Source organism: Pseudophryne corroboree, chromosome 8 (assembly GCF_028390025.1).
Source record: "Pseudophryne corroboree isolate aPseCor3 chromosome 8, aPseCor3.hap2, whole genome shotgun sequence".
In the NCBI taxonomy this organism is placed as follows: Eukaryota; Metazoa; Chordata; class Amphibia; order Anura; family Myobatrachidae; genus Pseudophryne; species Pseudophryne corroboree.
The window spans coordinates 386,313,739-386,332,957 of record NC_086451.1 but is presented as its reverse complement, the minus strand read 5'-3'; the positions used below and the strand labels follow the sequence as shown (position 1 = coordinate 386,332,957).

At 46.5% G+C, this 19,219-nt stretch overlaps 1 protein-coding gene across 2 annotated transcripts in view; it reads left to right on the top strand.

Moving 5' to 3' along the window:
* Positions 1-9,946, top strand: part of AKT2 (AKT serine/threonine kinase 2) — a 125,645-nt gene extending 115,699 nt beyond the window's left edge. For both annotated transcript variants that reach the window (XM_063937669.1, XM_063937670.1), the window contains 2 exons: positions 7,180-7,282; positions 8,251-9,946. In XM_063937669.1, the coding sequence (XP_063793739.1) occupies positions 7,180-7,282; positions 8,251-8,330 (183 nt within the window). In that variant the 3' untranslated portion in view covers positions 8,331-9,946. The remainder of the gene's footprint in view (positions 1-7,179; positions 7,283-8,250) is intronic.
* Positions 9,947-19,219: the final 9,273 nt, after the last annotated feature.

Sequence of the window (19,219 nt, the reverse complement as noted above, 5' to 3'; positions counted from 1 at the left end):
GCATGTAGGCCACAAATGCCGGACATCTTTTTAGATTTGCGCTAGAACACAACCTTTCAACATGGCTTGCCAGGGTGTAAAGGTTCGCCTTTATTTGGCTTTTCTCCCAACTCTGAACCAGCCCATATTTGCAGGAGTATTATACAGTGATTTTTTTTTTTTTTTATATATATCTACGAAACTGATCCCCTTCATGTAAATGCCCTGAAAACATTTCAGCATCTGCAAAGTATATACCAGAACCTTGCTCGTTTTTGTCTGTTTTACTTGAGCACTAAAACTACACATTACAATAATTTACACATTCTACCAAATTTTAGTTTTCAATTATATCAAATGATCTCCAGTTTCCACACACACCACATTGAGTTTGAGATTGCATCATAAATTAGTTTCTCGAACGTCCTAGTGGATGCTGGGGACTCCGTAAGGACCATGGGGAATAGACTGGCTCCGCAGGAGACAGGGCACTTTAAGAAAGAATTTGAATTCTGGTGTGTTCTGGCTCCTCCCTCTATGTCCCTCCTCCAGACCTCAGTTTGAATCTGTGCCCGGACGAGCTGGGTGCTACTTAGTGAGCTCTCCTGAGCTTGCTATAAGAAAGTATTTTGTTAGGTTTTTTATTTTCAGAGAGATCTGCTGGCAACAGACTCTCTGCTACGTGGGACTGAGGGGAGAGAAGCAGCCCTACTCACTGAAGATAGGTCCTGCTTCTTAGGCTACTGGACACCATTAGCTCCAGAGGGATCGTACACAGGATCGCACCCTTGGTCGTCCGATCCCGGAGCCGCGCCACCGTCCCCCTCGCAGAGCCAGAAGACAGAAGCCGGTGACAGAAGCAAGAAGACTTCGAAATCGGCGGCAGAAGACTCCAGTCTTCATATGAGGTAGCGCACAGCACTGCAGCTGTGCGCCATTGCTCCCACACTACACCCACATACTCCGGTCACTGTAGGGCGCAGGGGGGGCGCGCCCTGGGCAGCAATTAGAGACCTCTTTGGCAAAAGTTTGCATAATATACAGTTGGGCACTGTATATATGTATGAGCCCCCGCCAAAATTGTACATGAAAGCGGGACAGAAGCCCGCCGTCGAGGGGGCGGGGCTTCTTCCTCAGCACTCACCAGCGCCATGTTTTTTCTCCACAGCACCGCTGAGAGGAAGCTCCCCAGTCTCTCCCCTGCAGTTACACGGTAGAAGAGGGTAAAAAGAGAGGGGGGGCACATAATTAGACGCAAAAATCAATATAAACAGCAGCTACTGGGTTAACATTAAGTTACTGTGTTATTCCTGGGTTAATAGCGCTGGGGTGTGTGCTGGCATTCTCTCTCTCTGTCTCTCCAAAGGGCCTTATGGAGGAATTGTCTTCAGATGAGCATTCCCTGAGTGTGTGGTGTGTCGGTACGTGTGTGTCGACATGTCTGAGGTAAAAGGCTCCCCTAAGGAGGAGATGAAGCAAATATGTGTGTGAGAGGGTGTCTCCGTCGACAACGCCGACACCTGTTTGGATATGTGTAATTAAGTGCTAAGGTGAATTTATTGCACAAAAGATTAGAGAACAGACAGGAAATCTACCCATGTCTGTCCCTATGTCGCAGAGACCTTTAGAGTCTCTCAATGCTCACTATCCAAAATAATAGACACTGATATTGACACGGAGTTTGACTCCAGTGTCGACTACGATAATGCAAAGTTACAGCCAAAATGGCAGAAAAGTATTCAATATATGATTATTGTAATAAAAGATGATTTGCATATCACTGATGACTCATCTGTCCCTGACACAAGGGTACACATGTTTAAGGGGAAGAAAGCTGAGGTAAATTTCCCTCCTCTCATGATGAAAAAGAGCGGGAATCTCCAGACAAGAGACTGCAGTTTCCCACAAAGAATTCTCAGGCAGTATCCTTTCCCCACTAGGGCCAGGATATGATGGGAATCTTCCCCTAGGGTGTCACGTTTGCCCAAAAGGTAGCCCTGACGTAACAGCTATTCTCAGGGATCCTGCAGATAGCGTGCACATTCTGGTACACTACACAGACCGGCGATTGTGTCGGCATGGATTTATAGCGCTGTGGCAGCGTGGACAGGTACCTTATCAGCAGAGATTGAGACCCTAGTATGCATATAGGTATATATATGTATATATAGATATATATATATATATATATATATATATATTAAAGATGCTGTCTTAAGAGATATGTATATATAAAACATGCCCAAAGAGACATGAGTATACTGGGTCCTAGAGTCAAAGCTATGTCGATTTCTGCTTGACGTGTCCTGTAGAATATGCAATGGACAGATGATGCCGACTTAAGAGGCATATGGAAGGCTGAGGATTGTGTGGAGAAGGGTTCTCGGACCTGGTCTCCACAGCTATAGCTGGTAATTCTGATCTTTTGCCTTATATTCCTGCATAGCCTAGGAAAGCACGACATTATTAAATGCAGCCTTTCGAATAAAGAGACAAGAAAGTCCGAGGTGCGTCCTTTCTTGCCAGAGGCGGGGGCAGAGGAAAGAAGCTGCACAACACAGCTAGTTCCCAGGAACAGAAGTCCTCCCCGGCCTCTACAAAAATCCACCGCATGTCGCTGGGGCTCCACAGGCGGAGCTAGGCCCGGTGGGGGCACGCCTTCGTAAGTTCAGCCACAAGTGGGTTCACTCCCTGTTAGATCCCTGGGCAATAGATATGGTGTCTCAGGGATACAAGCTGGTCTTTGAGAAGATTCCCCCTCACCGACGGCCCTGCCGGCTTCCCCCCACGAGAGGAAAACAGTGTTAACTGCAATTCACAAATTATATCTTCAACAGGTGGTGGTCAAGGTTCCCCTCCTTCAACAAGGAGGGGGGTATTATTCGACCATGTTGTAGTCCCGAAACCAGGCGGTTCGGTCAGACCCATATTGAATTTAAAATCCCTGAACATATACCTGAAAAGGTTCAAGTTCAAGATGGAATCGCTAAGAGCGGTCATTGCAAGCCTGAAAGGGGGAGATTTTATGGTGACTCGGGACATAAAGGTTGCATACCTTCATGTCCCCATTTATCCACCTCATCAGGCGTACCTCGGAATTGCAGTACGGGATTGTCATTACCAATTTCAGACGTTGCTGTTTGGTCTCTCCACGGCCTTGAGAATATTCACCAAGGTAATGGCGGAAATGATGGTGCTCCTGCGGAAGCAAGGTGTCACTATTATCACGTACTTGGACGATCTCATAAAAGCGAGATCAAGAGAGCAGTTGCTGAACAGCGTATCACTTTTTCTGGAAGTGTAACGGCAACACGGCTGGATTCTATATATTCCAAAGTCGCAGTTGGTTCTTACAGCTCATCTGCCTCTCCTAGGCATGATCCTAGACACAGACCAGAAAAGGGTTTATCTCCTGATAGAGAGAGCTCAGGAGCTCGTGACACTGGTCAGGAATCTATTAAAACCAAAACAGGTGTCAGTGCATCACTGCACTCGAGTCCTGGGAAGGAGGGTGGCATCATACGAGGCCATTCCCTTCGGCAGGTTCCATGCGAGGACCTTCCAATGGGACTTACTGGACAAGTGGTCCGGATCACATCTTCAGATGCGTCGGTTAATCACCTTATCCCCCAGGGCCAGGGTGTCTCTCCTGTGGTGGCTGCAGAGTGCTCACCTTCTCGAAGGTCGCAGATTCGGCATTCAGGACTGGGTACTGGTGACCACGGATGCAAGCCTCTGAGGGTGGGGGGCAGTCACACAGGGAAGAAATTTCCAAGGGCTGTGGTCAAGGCAGGAGACTTGCCTTCACATCAATATCCTGGAACTTAGGGCCATATACAACGCCCTAAGTCAAGCGGAGACCCTGCTTCGCGACCAACCGGTTCAGATTCAGTCAGACAATATCACCGCAGTGGCTCATGTAACCGCCAAGGCGGCACAAGGAGCAGGGTGGCGATGGTAGAAGCCACCAGAATTCTTCGCTGGGCGGAGAATCACGTAAGCGCACTGTCAGCAGTGTTCATTCCGGGAGTGGACAACTGGGAAGCAGACTTCCTCAGCAGGCACGACCTCCACCCGGGAGAGTGGGGACTTCATCAAGAAGTCTTCATGCAGATTGCAAGTCGGTGGGAACTGCCACAGGTGGACATGATGGCATCTCGCCTCAACAAAAAGCTGCAGAGATATTGCGCCAGGTCAAGAGACCCGCAGGCGATAGCTGTGGATGCACTGGTGACACCGTGGGTGTTCCCGTCGGTCTATGTATTTCCTCCTCTTCCTCTCATACCCAAGGTGCTGAGAATCATAAGAAAAGAGGAGTGAGAACAATACTCTTTGTTCCGGATTGGTCAAGAAGGACTTGGTTTCCAGATCTGCAAGAAATGCTCACAGAGGACCCGTGGCCTCTGCCTCTAAGACAGGACTTGTGCAACAGGGGCCCTGTCTGTTCCAAGACTTACCGCGGCTGCGTTTGACGGCATGGCGGTTGAACGCCGGATCCTAGCAGAAAAAGGCATTCCGGATGAGGTCATTCCTACGCTGATAGAGGCTAGGAAGGATGTGACGGCTCAACATTATCACCGTATATGGCGAAAATATGTTGCTTGGTGTGAGGCCAGGAATGCCCCTACGGAGGAATTCCAGCTGGGCCGTTTCCTTCACTTCCTACAGTCGGGAGTGACTTTGGGCCTGAAATTGGGTTCCATTAAGGTCCAGATTTCGGCTCTATCCATTTTCTTTCAAAAAGAACTGGCTTCTCTTCCTGAAGTCCAGACGTTTGTAAAGGGAGTGCTGCATATTCAGCCCCCTTTTGTGCCTCCAGTGGCACCTTGGGATCTTAACGTGGTGTTGAGTTTCCTGAAGTCACACTGGTTTGAGCCACTCAAAACCGTGGAGTTAAAATTTCTCACGTGGAAGGTGGTCATGCTATTAGCCTTGGCTTCTGCTAGGCGTGTGTCAGAATTAGCGGCTTTGTCACATAAAAGCCCTATGTGGTTTTCCATATGGACAGGGCAGAATTGCGGACTCGTCCACAATTTCTGCCAAAGGTGGTGTCATCCTTTCATATGAACCAACCTATTGTGGTCCCACTCCTGCGGCTGCCCGAGGGGTCTCGGCATTACAGCTTTGCCGAGCAGCTACTTGGTCAGGTTCGAACACTTTTGCAAAGTTTTACAAGTTTGATACCCTGGCTGAGGAGGACCTTGTGTTTGCTCATTCGGTGCTGCAGAGTCATCCGCACTCTCCCGCCCGTTTGGGAGCTTTGGTATAATCCCCATGGTCCTTACGGAGTCCCCAGCATCCACTAGGACGTTAGAGAAAATAAGATTTTACTTACCGGTAAATCTATTTCTCGTAGTCCGTAGTGGATGCTGGGCGCCCGTCCCAAGTGCAGACTTCTTCTGCAATACTTGTATATAGTTATTGCTTAAATAAGGGTTATGTTATGGTTGCATCAGGGTTGATCTGATGCTCCGTTGTTGTTCATACTGTTAACTGGGTAAGTTATCACAAGTTATACGGTGTGATTGGTGTGACTGGTATGAGTCTTGCCCTGGATTCCAAATCCTTTCCTTGTACTGTCAGCTCTTCCGGGCACAGTTTCTCTAACTGAGGTCTGGAGGAGGGACATAGAGGGAGGAGCCAGTGCACACCAGAATCCAAATTCTTTCTTAAAGTGCCCTGTCTCCTGCGGAGCCCGTCTATCCCCATGGTCCTTACGGAGTCCCCAGCATCCACTACGGACTACGAGAAATAGATTTACCGGTAAGTAAAATCTTATTTTCTTGCTATCCCTTACAATCAAAGACGAATTTTGTTTACATCTGTGAGAGATTGTGCAATTACAGGACACACGTTTCAGTTGCGTTAAAATGGCAGCTACTTCCATTCTGAATTATATACAGTCTGATTACATGTCCCCCAAATCCCATCAAAATCAGTCAAACTGTATTGTGCAGGTAACTTTATAGATGGTGGGGGTCAGCTCATAGACCATGGGGTCTATTCATGAAGCAGTGAAATGAGTGGATAAGTGAGCCGGTGGAGACGTTTCCCATGGCAACCAATCAGCTGCTTCATACAATTGTATAATATGCAAATTATAAATGTTACTTCAATGCTGATTGGTTGCCGTGGGCAACTTCCCCACTGGCTCACTTCTCCACACTTTTCACTGCTTCATGAATAGACCCCTTTGTCTTTTGCATAGAACATTTGATATAAGAATATGAGTGGATTACAGTTTTATCTCCCAGTTCTGTAAAGATGATTTAATTTTAAGGGTAAAAATTATCTTTCTTAGTAAATCACGTAAGGGAAGATACAGTGTATTCTACAAGGGATCAGTATGTTTTGACAACAGTCATTATATAGGCAGTATAATATCGACAGGTCCATAGTGTCAACACCCAGTTTTAAGCCTAATCCTACTATTTCTATTGTGGAAATATTATGCATCTACATTTCATGCTTTGACGTATGTTTGACTGTCAGCATAGGTACATCCTGTCTATAAGCGCAACACAAACACTGCCAGGGAATGTGACTTACACAGGGCAGAGGTTCCCAAACGCAGTCCTCAACGGACTCCAACAGTCCAGGTTGTAGATATATCCGTGGCTCAGCATAGATGGTTAGATTAAATTGATTTGGGTGCTAATTAAGTCACCTGTGGCCAAGCATGGATAAACTTAAAACCTGGACCGTAGTGCCTTGAGGACCGCGTTTGAGAACCTCTGACACAGGGAGTAAAGCAGTGGTGGATCTATTAGGATAGAAATGGGTTGGGTATGCTTGAGGAGACCGCCGGTCAGCATGCCTCCACCGGTACCCTGACTGCCGAATGCCGACAGGGGGAGACTACACTGCGGGCTCGGTGGCGGCTGCAGGTTCTATGCCCACTCTGAGTGTCGTGGACACCCACGAGTGGGAATAGTCTCTACTAGTCTGTAGGCCGACTGTCGGGACTCTCAGATGGCAGGATGTAGGGGGAGGAGGTGTGACCGCCGGTTACATAATTACATCCCATAGAAATATGTTTTCAGCTACTTTTGTGAATGTTGCTCAAAATCTTAGACACATTATATAAAAAGATAACGGTTATGGAAATCTCAGTCTTACTAATGTGACCTAGCATATAGCTTGGAGTCCCTTTCCTTCCCCCAGAGATACACTAATAATGAATTGTCTTCTTGTGCCCAGCTCACCCCTCCCTTCAAGCCGCAAGTCACCTCCGAAATCGACACCAGATACTTCGATGATGAATTTACAGCTCAGTCCATAACAGTAACGCCACCCGACAGATGTAAGTGACTGCTCCGGTCTCTGGCCAGTTGTTTGTGTTTGTCAGTGGCACTAAAACGTCACTTACCGTCATTAGATTGTGAGTGACATGTACAGAACTGTCCCTTTTACCCAGTGAACGTATCTTTTTAGGTCACTTTGATCTTATTCGGATGTACTCTTGAATTTGTATATTTTATAAGATCACTCTGAACATTTATACAACAATTATATGTTATAATACTGTATGTTCTAGCTATGTGTAATAGCTTGCGAGTTGCAGGCAGCTGTGAGATTACGGGGATTTAGCTGCTAAATGGACGCAGTCTTGTGGCTGCCTGCACCTCACAGGCTATTACATTTATCCCTAGGTGTTCACTGTAGGCTTCAATGATAATAAAACCGATGTAATTAACGCCAGTGGGTACAAGGCTTTGCTAAGGGTCCACAATGCACAAAATGTCATGATCAATATCTGTCCAGATGTGTCCTCCTACACCTGGTGTTTACATGCCATAGGGTATGAGACGCCTGGCGTGACTGAGTAGTGTACCGTACTTTTCTTTTAATTGTACATTTTATACACAGCGAAAAGTTGCTCACAGCATACAAAAAAATGCTATGCCGCAATATTAACTGCACAGGAATTCATTTCGCGCACGTACAAAGTCACAGATTAAGCACAGTGGCACTTGACGTGAGAAAAAGTTGCGACCACACACATCTGAGCCCCTTTTACAGAGACACACAGATGTACAAATGTCACACCTTTAATTGGTCAGTGTAATCTAGCAGTGTAGTTTTTTCGCTCCCTGTTTCTTATTTCTGCGAATAAGACAAAGCATTTGGGGCGATAAATATGCCGGACGTTGGTGAATTGCCCTGGACCTGGCGTGCCGAGAGGGACTATTTGCACGACTGAAGCTACACTCCATAAGGTCACATCTCTATAACTGTTATGTACTGATTCCGTCTCTCTCTCTGTTACAGATGATAACCTGGATGCCTTAGAACCTGACCAGCGCACTCACTTTCCCCAGTTCTCATACTCAGCCAGCATTCGGGAGTAGACTTCTCATTCAAAGAGGCATTCGGGGAGAGAATACGAAAGACTCTTAACTGAAAGTGGAGAAAATTCTGTCCCCTTCTGAAACGGGGCAGTAACTATGTATTTGCCTACCGTCCCCGAATCTTCAAAAAAAGACTACATCAATTAGCAGAATTTACAAACAGAAAAACTATTATAACATGGGCCTTCATCATGGAATGAAAATACCTTCATATCTTTTTATTGCCTTGTGCTGGTGGGGCAGTAACAGGATTGTAAGCCATAGTGTCTGAGAGAGACAGGGGAAAACATCCCAAAATCTTTTGCAGCTACTGCCTCCTACAAGAGGCCCAGTCGCTCCTGAGCGTCGTCCAGTCCTTTATAACGGTACCGTGATTTTACAAGGGGGATGGGGGAGGGATGGAAAACAAGCGTGTATCACGGATGGCTTCATTCGTGTGTTTCGTGGTAGGAATCATAGGTTGTAGAATGTTTGGACGGTTAGTTGGGTCTAATGGTGCTTTTCCACTCAGTCGGTACATGCAGGAAACACATTATAACCTTTCCCTTCACATATTCACAATCACCTTATTCTGCAGAAGAGTTGATGACACACTGACTGTGCTATATTGCTCAGCTGCAGTCAGTTCTACACCCTATAAATGAACTCTGACACTTCTTAAGTATGGGGTGTATATCGTGAGCACCTGCTTTCCACAGGCATGTAAGTGGCTTAGCTTCAATAGCTGAATTTATTTGAATTTATTCATTTTTCTTTTTCACTTTTTTTTTTTTTATGTCCAACAAATGGATTTTTCGGGTCGAAAGCAATAATTTTGTGTTTAATGTATGTGTAACCCTAGAGGTAAATATTTAGGTTTTGTTGTTTTTTTTTTTGGTTTTTCGAACTGGCATGACCCAGCAACAACAAAAAAAAGCGTCTTGACAATATAATTATCTACCATCTGGCAAAATCCAAGCAAGCTCGTTGGTTGAGAGCTTTTTGTCAGACATGTCCCACCTTCCGACTTTTGTGGAATGTACCATTCATCAGGAGTCCCTGGAAAATGGGGGGGGGGGTTTATCGGCTTACTTTTCACCTGAATTTGCGCCCTTTAAACGCCGTTATTTTTATTAAACAAAAGCTGCAGCGTACCAGACAATAAGCGCTAAAAGCAGCAGTTTGTGGAGCAATAATGGAATCTCTTATTTTACAGGATTACTGAAAACTCTGGTGGGTGGGACTGTGTTGTAATTTGCAGAAGCCTCATTTAAAGGGGAGGTCCCACACGCCAGTTCTAAATATTAATCTATTTTTCCTTCCTGAGGATAGCTGTTATTTAATTTAGCTTGTGAATGTCTTTTTCTTAGATCTTCCGCAGTCACACTTGTAGTTACGTTTCCAGGAAGTACAGTAGATAATTGAAAATGTCCACCAGAATGTCAGTTTGAAACCTTTATGAAAACTGTTAATTGTGACAGACGGGCCCTTTAAACTTTATGTTGTATGAGGTGAATGTCTCTTATCTCAAATTAATTTTTTTTGTATTATGTTTTAGACATTTGAGATAAAAACACAGTGTTTTTCTCATTTACTGTCTTTTTTTTTTTTTTTTCTGGATAAAAAAAATATTTTAATGTGTTGTGTGGTTTTTCGAGTTAATCAAAGAATTAGCTAAGCTATAAAGAGAAGGTAGCACTTGGCTTGAGCTTTTGTTTAGAGATGAGTGGGTTCAGATTTACTTAATTCTGGCGTTAAGAACCATCGCAAGTTCTTTTTTTCTGTATTTTTCTTATTGGCTAACCAAAACACGTGACGTCCGTGAGCCAATAAGGAGATTCGGGTAAATCCGAGTAAAACCGAACCCGCTCATTTCTACTTTTGTTAACCATGGATGTGACGCTAAAATAATCGTCATTCTCTTAAATGGGTGCTCTGGTGCTTGTGGTTCTAGCACACTCTGGTCTGTATCTCGGCACTGAGAACAGAACAAAGGGGCAAATATATTAAGCCTGGAGATGTGATAAAGCAGTAATAAGTGCAAAGTGATAACAGCCAATCAGTCCCAATATGTAAATTGAAAGGAGCCTATTGGCTGGTGCGTTATCACCTTCCACTTATCACTGCTTTATCACTTCTCCAGGCTTAATACATCTGCCCTAAAGTGTGTGAGATGCACCAGAGCAGAGAGCGACACCCCAGGCAGGAAAGAGAAACTGCTTGGTTTATGATGGTGTTCATTATAGCACCCTGCACCTAAGTCATATACAGTCAGGTCCATAAATATAGGGACATTGACACAATACTCATATTTTGGGCTCTATACACCACCACAATGGATTTGAAATGAAACAAACAAGATGTGCTTAAACTGCAGACTTTCTCCGGCAGGGTCCACTGGTTAACAATGGGATATGATGGAGCGAAAGCGGATTGGCACCAAACAAACAAAAGCTTTCCGGCCTCCCAGGATGCAACGGGCCCGTCCATATATTCCGCCCACTGGTTAAGGCAAATCAGTTTTTTGTTTGGTGCGGCAGGTGCCGGACCATGGTCAGAGGGCTGCTGTTTCTTTAGCAGCCCCAAGCTTTCTTATTTTTATAGTCTTACTATGTTTTGAGTGATCTTTCTAAACAGCGTCTTATACGCATATTGGAAAGTGTCGCTCCAACAACTCTCCGCCGGGTCGCGACAACGCTTACCCACGAGTACAGTGCTGTTTCGGCGGGAGTCTGTGTCGGATATACTAGCAGGTCCATCAGATGTTACCAGGCTGTGGCCGAAGCACGGAGAGAAGGTAAGGCATCAGTTCCGCTTAGTAGATGGAATACGGACACAGCCGCACTGTTTTGGGAGGAGACTACCAAACAGCTGATGCGCCGCCACCACGGGTGCTCCAGCGCTATGCCTTAGGGATCAGAGGCTCCAGGAATAGCATCAGGCCGCGATCCCTAGGGTTGATGTCAGCAGTGGGGAGTCAGACGCTCTCCTGGTCGCCCCTCCCCCCAGTTCATGACCAGTTTTCGACGAGTCTCCTGCCATGAACTGATTCCTCGCTTCCGTCTCAGACGCTACCAGAGGGGACTCTGTCACAGCATAGGCCGCTGCGTCAGTGTTCACTAAGCGCTACCACAAGAGATCTGGTCGCAGCTTAGGCAACTGTGTGACCACTGCATCTGTGTTTACTGAACGTTACCGTGAGGAGACTCGGTCGCCGGTGTGTCTGTATTCACTGAGCGTCTGTGTCCGCTATAGGTTCCTAGAGCGGCAGTGTACACTAGTAGCGTCTGGATCCACTCAGCGTTCGCTAATGTAGTGATCGATCACTGGAAGCGAGGTGAGTCTTCCTGTATCCCACTCTACTGAGTACGGGCTATACAGCACTACATTTCTATCTACTTGTTCAGTATGAATAGTTAAGTGCCTATTGCATATGAGTCTGTGTACATTTACTGTGGTTTTCTTTGCATTGCGTTTGAATACGTTAGATCTGTTTATACAGGATTTAGTAAATGTTCGCCTACATACTTTAAAAAGTGTTTATAGTTGATGATGTGCTCATATGACTAATATATAACGTGACTGACTGCTAGTGTGATTGCTGACTTTAATATATGTTTGTCAGTTGTTTCTTCTGATCCTCAATACTGGTGCATGGGTGGGGTCAGATTGATATCACTTTAGAAGGTTAAAGTGATTACAGTCACAAATTGTGTAGTACACTGTGAAAGTGCTGATTATTTATCATGTCTAAGAGCGTCAAAGGTAACAAAGGTACACTTACAGCAACACTCATATCATGTTTGTCTTGTAAAACTGTATTATCCTCTCAGGATCTGGTCCAGGATAGTTTATGTGCAAATTGTTTTGCTTTTCAGCAGAACACAAGGCAGATTCCTGTACACCATCAGGTACAGATAGATCCACCCTGGGCTATGTTTGCACAGACCTTGTCCAATATAGCGGAACAGATAATTCCTACAGTTTCTGTACCAGGAATGGGGTATCCATACATGCAGCTCTCTACCTATGGTATACCATTTCCCCCCGCAGCTTCTCAAATGAAACAAGCTGATAAACCGATGGTAAGTAAATCTTCACCTTTACAGGCTACACATGACGATTCATCGGATGATGAAAGCTCTATTTACTCTACTTCAGTATACGAAGAGGAGGAAGAAGGTCTCAGCTCAGTGGATATAGCTGAATTAATTAGAGCATTGTAGGTCATTCTATCCTTAGAAGATTCAGCAGAGCCTCTGTTAAAAACCAAGGCACCTGTGTTTAAACGTCCCAAGACAGTTTAGACTGAGTTTCCAGGGTCAGACTAGCTGACGGAAATCATGGAAGAGGCTTGGACAGCACCCAACAAAAAATTTTTAGAATTCCCCAAAAATGGGACTTTAATTATCCTTTCTCTGACGTCCTAGTGGATGCTGGGAACTCCGTAAGGGCCATGGGGAATAGCGGCTCCGCAGGAGACTGGGCACAAAAGTAAAGCTTTAGGACTACCTGGTGTGCACTGGCTCCTCCCCCCATGACCCTCCTCCAAGCCTCAGTTAGATTTTTGTGCCCGAACGAGAAGGGTGCACACTAGGGGCTCTCCTGAGCTGCTTAGTGAAAAGTTTAGTTTTAGGTTTTTTATTTTCAGTGAGACCTGCTGCAACAGGCTCACTGCATCGAGGGACTAAGGGGAGAAGAAGCGAACTCACCTGCGTGCAGAGTGGATTGGGCTTCTTAGGCTACTGGACACCATTAGCTCCAGAGGGATCGAACACAGGCCCAGCCATGGAGTCCGGTCCCAGAGCCGCGCCGCCGGCCCCCTTACAGAGCCAGAAGCAAGAAGAGGTCCGGAAAATCGGCGGCAGAAGACATCCTGTCTTCACCAAGGTAGCGCACAGCACTGCAGCTGTGCGCCATTGCTCCTCAGCACACTTCACACTTCGGTCACTGAGGGTGCAGGGCACTAGGGGGGGGCGCCCTGAGCAGCAATAAAAACACCTTGGCTGGCGAAAATACATCACATATAGCCCCCAGGGCTATATGGATGAATTTTAACCCCTGCCAGATTACACTGAAAAATGGGAGAAAAGGCCGCCGAGAAAGGGGCGGAGCCTATCTCCTCAGCACACTGGCGCCATTTTCCCTCACAGCTCCGTTGGAGGGAAGCTCCCTGGCTCTCCCCTGCAGTCACTACACTACAGAAAGGGTTAAAAAAGAGAGGGGGGCACTAATTAGGCGCAGTATAAACAATACAGCAGCTATAAGGGGAAAAACACTTATATAAGGTTATCTCTGTATATATATAGCGCTCTGGTGTGTGCTGGCAAACTCTCCCTCTGTCTCCCCAAAGGGCTAGTGGGGTCCTGTCCTCTATCAGAGCATTCCCTGTGTGTGTGCTGTATGTCGGTACTTTTGTGTCGACATGTATGAGGAGGAAAATGATGTGGAGGCGGAGCAAATTGCCTGTAATAGGGATGTCACCCCCTAGGGGGTCGACACCTGAGTGGATGAACTGCTGGAAGGAATTACATGACAGTGTCAGCTCTTTACAAAAGACAGTGATTGACATGAGACAGCCGGCTACTCAGCTTGTGCCTGTCCAGACGTCTCATAGGCCGTCAGGGGCTCTAAAGCGCCCGTTACCTCAGATGGCAAATACAGACGCCGACACGGATACTGACTCCAGTGTCGACGGTGAAGAGACAAATATGACTTCCAGTAGGGCCACACGTTACATGATTGAGGCAATGGAAAATGTTTTACACATTTCTGATAATACGAGTACCACCAATAGGGGTATTATGTTCAGTGAGGAAAAACTACCTGTAGTTTTCCTGAATCTGAGAAATTAAATGAGGTGTGTGATGAAGCGTGGGTTTCCCCCGATAAAAAACTGATAATTTCTAAAAAGTTATTGGCATATATCCTTTCCCGCCAGAGGTTAGGGTGCGTTGGGAAACACCCCCTAGGGGGGATAAAGCGCTCACACGCTTGTCAAAACAAGGGCTCTACCCTCTCCTGAGATGGCCGCCCTTAAGGATCCTGCTGATAGAAAGCAGGAGGGTATCCTAAAATGTATTTACACACATACTGGTGTTATACTGCGACCAGCAATCGCCTCAGCCTGGATGTGCAGTGCTGGGTTGGCGTGGTCGGATTCCCTGACTGAAAATATTGATACCCTAGATAGGGACAGTATATTATTGCCTGTAGAGCATTTAAAAGATGCATTTCTATATATGTGTGATGCACAGCAGGATATTTGCCGACTGGCATCAAGAGTAAGTGCGCTGTCCATTTCTGCCAGAAGAGGGTTATGGACACGACAGTGGTCAGGTGATGCGGATTCCAAATGGCATATGGAAGTATTGCCTTATAAAGGGGAGGAGTTATTTGGGGTCGGTCTTTCAGACCTGGTGGCCACGGCAACAGCTGGGAAATCCACGTTTTTACCCCAGGTCGCCTCTCAACATAAGAAGACGCCGTATTATCAGGCGCAGTCCTTTCGTTCCCATAAGGGCACGTGGGCAAAAGGTTCCTCATTTCTGCCCCGTGACAGAGGGAGAGGGAAACGGCTGCAGAAATCAGCCAGTTCCCAGGAACAGAAGCCCTCTCCCGCCTCTGCCAAGCCCTCAGCATGACGCTGGGGCTTTACAAGCAGACAGGGGGGCAGTGTTGGAAGCCATTCACAAGCTGTATTCCCAGCAGGTGATAATTAAGGTACCCCTCCTGCAACAGGGAAAGGGGTATTACTCCACACTGTTGTGGTACCGAAGCCGGACGGCTCGGTGAGACCGATTTTAAATCTAAAATCTTTGAACACTTACATACAGAGGTTCAAATTCAAGAGAAGGGGACTACATGGTGTCTCTGGACATCAAGGATGCTTACCTTCATGTCCAAATTTACCCTTCTCACCAAGGGTACCTCAGGTTTGTGGTACAGAACTGTCACTATCAGTTTCAGACGCTGCCGTTTGGATGGTCCACGGCACCCTGGGTCTTTACCAAGGTAATGGCCGAAATGATGATACTCCTTCGAAGGAAGGGAGTTTTAGTTATCCCTTACTTGGACGATCTCCTGATAAGGGTAAGATCCTGGGAACAGTTGGAGGTCGGTGTAGCACTATCTCAGGTAGTGTTGCGACGGCACGATTGGATTCTCAATATTCCAAAATCGCAGCTGGTTCCGACGACTCGTCTTCTGTTCCTAGGGATGATTCTGGACACAGTTCAGAAAAAGGTGTTTCTCCCGGAGGAGAGAGCCAGGGAGTTATCCGAGCTAGTCAGGAACCTCCTAAAACCGAGCCAAGTCTCAGTGCATCAATGCACAAGGGTTCTGGGAAAAATGGTAGCTTCCTACGAAGCAAAGCCATTCGGCAGATTCCACGCAAGAACTTTCCAGTGGGACCTGCTGGACAAATGGTCCGGGTCGCATCTTAAGATGCTTCAGCGGATAACCCGGTCACCAAGGACAAGGGTGTCCCTCCTGTGGTGGTTGCAGAGTGCTCATCTTCTAGAGGGCCGCAGAGTCGGCATTCAGGACTGGGTCCTAGTGACCACGGATGCCAGCCTGCGAGGCTGGGGAGCAGTCACACAGGGAAGAAATTTCCAGGGCTTATGGTCAAGCCTGGAGACATCATTTCACATAAATATCCTGGAGCTAAGGGCCATTTACAATGCTCTCAGCTTAGCAAGACCTCTGGATCAACACCGGCTGACCTTGAAGCAGTCGGACAACATCACGGCAGTCACCCATGTAAACAGACAGGGTGGCACAAGAAGCAGTCAATGGCAGAAGCTGCAAGGATTTTTCGCTGGGCGGAAAATCATGGGATAGCACTGTCAGCAGTATTCATTCTGGGAGTGGACAACTGGGAAGCAGACTTCCTCAGCAGGCACGGCCTCCACCCGGGAGAGTGGGGACTTCACCCAGAAGTCTTCCACATGATTGTAAACCATTGGGAAAAACCAAAAGGTGGACATGATGGCGTCCCGCCTAAACAAAAAATTGGACAGGTATTGCGCCAGGTCGAGGGACCCTCAGGCAATAGCTGTGGACGCTCTGGTAACACCGTGGGTGTACCAGTCAGTGTATGTGTTCCCTCCTCTTCCTCTCATACCAAAAGTACTGAGAATTATAAGACACGGAGGGGAGTAAGAACTATACTCGTGGCTCCGGATTGGCCAAGAAGGACTGATTGGGCAGTATCACGTCTGATGAGGCACAAATTAATACAGGTGTACCCCAGGGTTGTGTTCTTAGTCCTTTTTTATATTCATTGTTTACTCATGATTGTGTATCAGCGGACGCATCAGTCAAATTGATTAAATTTGCGGATGATATTGCCGTAGTTGGGTTAATTAGTGGTAATGATGAGCTGGCATATAGGACGGAAGTTGCAAAGTTAGTCAATTGGAGTAATGAAAATCATTTATTTTTAAATAGCGGGAAGACTAAAGAACTGATTATTGATTTTAGGAGAAGGCAGCTGCCGAAGTCACCAGTGTTAGTTGGTGATCAGGAAGTGGAAATGGTCACCTCATTCCGTTTTTTAGGCATTCAGATCTCGTCATGTTTGACTTGGTCTGAGCACCTGTTATTGATAGGGAAAAAGGCCCAACAACGACTTTTCTTCCTGCGGCGTTTAAGGGCCGCAGGTGTTGGTGCTCAGACCATGTTAAATTTTTACAGGTGCTCGATAGAGAGCATTCTTAGTTATGGGATTGTGGCTTGGTATGGTGGTTGTACTCTAAAAGATCGATGGGCATTAGAAAGAATAAGGAAAATGGCAAGTAAAATCATTGGTATGCCACTGCCTAGCTTTGATGACTTGTACAGGAGTAGGGTTTTAAGCAAAGTCAGGTGTATTTTACTAGATAGTGCGCATCCTTTTAATATGCTTTTTGTAAAACTTCCCTCGCTAAAGAGATTTCGTTCTCTGATAGCTCGTACCAACCGGTTTAGGGTTAGTTTTATTCCATCTGCTGTACGTATGTTAAATGAATGATTCATTTTTATGTCTGTTTTATGTTGTCGCCTGCTACTACTTGATGCTTTGTACAATGTAATTTCGTCTGTCAACTTGTTTTGGCTGATGACAATAAACTTGAACTTGACTTGGTACCCGGAACTTCAAGAGATGCTCACGGAGGACCCGTGGCCTCTACCTCTAAGAAGGGACCTGCTCCAGCAAGGACCCTGTCTATTCCAAGACTTACCGCGGCTGCGTTTAACGGCAGGGCGGTTGAACGCCGGATCCTGAAGGAAAAAGGCATTCCGGATGAAGTCATCCCTACCCTGATCAAGCCAGGAAGGATGTAACCGCAAAGCATTATCACCGCATTTGGCGAAAATATGTTGCGGGGTGCGAGGCCAGTAAGGCCCGATGGAGGAATTTTCAACTAGGTCGATTCCTGCATTTCCTGTAAACAGGAGTGTCTATGTGCCTAAAATTGGGGTCCATTAAGGTTCAAATTTCGGCCCTGTCAATTTTCTTCCAGAAAGAACTAACTTCAGTTCCTGAAGTTCAGACGTTTTGTAAAAGGGGTACTGCATATACAGCCTCCTTTTGTGCCTCCAGTGGCACCTTGGGATCTCAATGTAGTTTTGGGGTTCCTAAAGTCACATTAGTTTGAACCACTTGAATCTGTGGAGTTAAAATATCTCACATGGAAAGTGGTCATGTTGTTGGCCCTGGCCTCGGCCAGGCGCGTGTCAGAATTGGGGGCTTTATCCTGTAAAGGCCCTTATCTGATCTTCCAGACAGGGCGGAATTGAGGACTCATCCTCAATTTCTCCCTAAGGTGTTTTCAGCGTTTCACGTGAACCAGCCTATTGTGGTACCTGCGGCTACTAGGGACTTTGAGGACTCCAAGTTGCTGGACGTAGTCAGGGCCCTGAAAATATATGTTTCCAGGACGGCTGGAGTCAGGAAATCTGACTCGCTGTTTATCCTGTATGCACCCAACAAGCTGGGTGCTCCTGCTTCTAAGCAGACTATTGCTCGTTGGATTTGTAGCACAATTCAGCTTGCACATTCTGTGGCAGGCCTGCCACAGCCAAAATCTGTAAAAGCCCATTCCACACGGAAAGTGGGCTCATCTTGGGCGACTGCCCGAGGGGTCTCGGCTTTACAACTTTGCCGAGCAGCTACTTGGTCAGGGGCAAACACGTTTGCTAAATTCTACAAATTTGATACCCTGGCTGAGGAGGACCTGGAGTTCTCTCATTCGGTGCTGCAGAGTCATCCGCACTCTCCCGCCCGTTTGGGAGCTTTGGTATAATCCCCACGGTCCTTACGGAGTTCCCAGCATCCACTAGGACGTCAGAGAAAATAAGAATTTACTTACCGATAATTCTATTTCTCATAGTCCGTAGTGGATGCTGGGCGCCCATCCCAAGTACGGATTGTCTGCAATACTTGTACATAGTTATTGTTACAAAAATCGGGTTATTGTGGTTGTGAGCCATCTTTCCAGAGGCTCCTCTGTTATCATGCTGTTAACTGGATTCAAATCACAGGTTGTACGGTGTGATCGGTGTGGCTGGTATGAGTCTTACCCGGGATTCATAAATCCTTCCTTATTGTGTACGCTCGTCCGGGCACAGTATCCTAACTGAGGCTTGGAGGAGGGTCATGGGGGGAGGAGCCAGTGCACACCAGGTAGTCCTAAAGCTTTACTTTTGTGCCCAGTCTCCTGCGGAGCCGCTATTCCCCATGGTCCTTACGGAGTTCCCAGCATCCACTACGGACTATGAGAAATAGAATTATCGGTAAGTAAATTCTTATTTCTCTAACGTCCTAGTGGATGCTGGGGACTCCGTCAGGACCATGGGGAATAGCGGCTCCGCAGGAGACAGGGCACAAAAGTAAAAGCTTTAGGATCAGGTGGTGTGCACTGGCT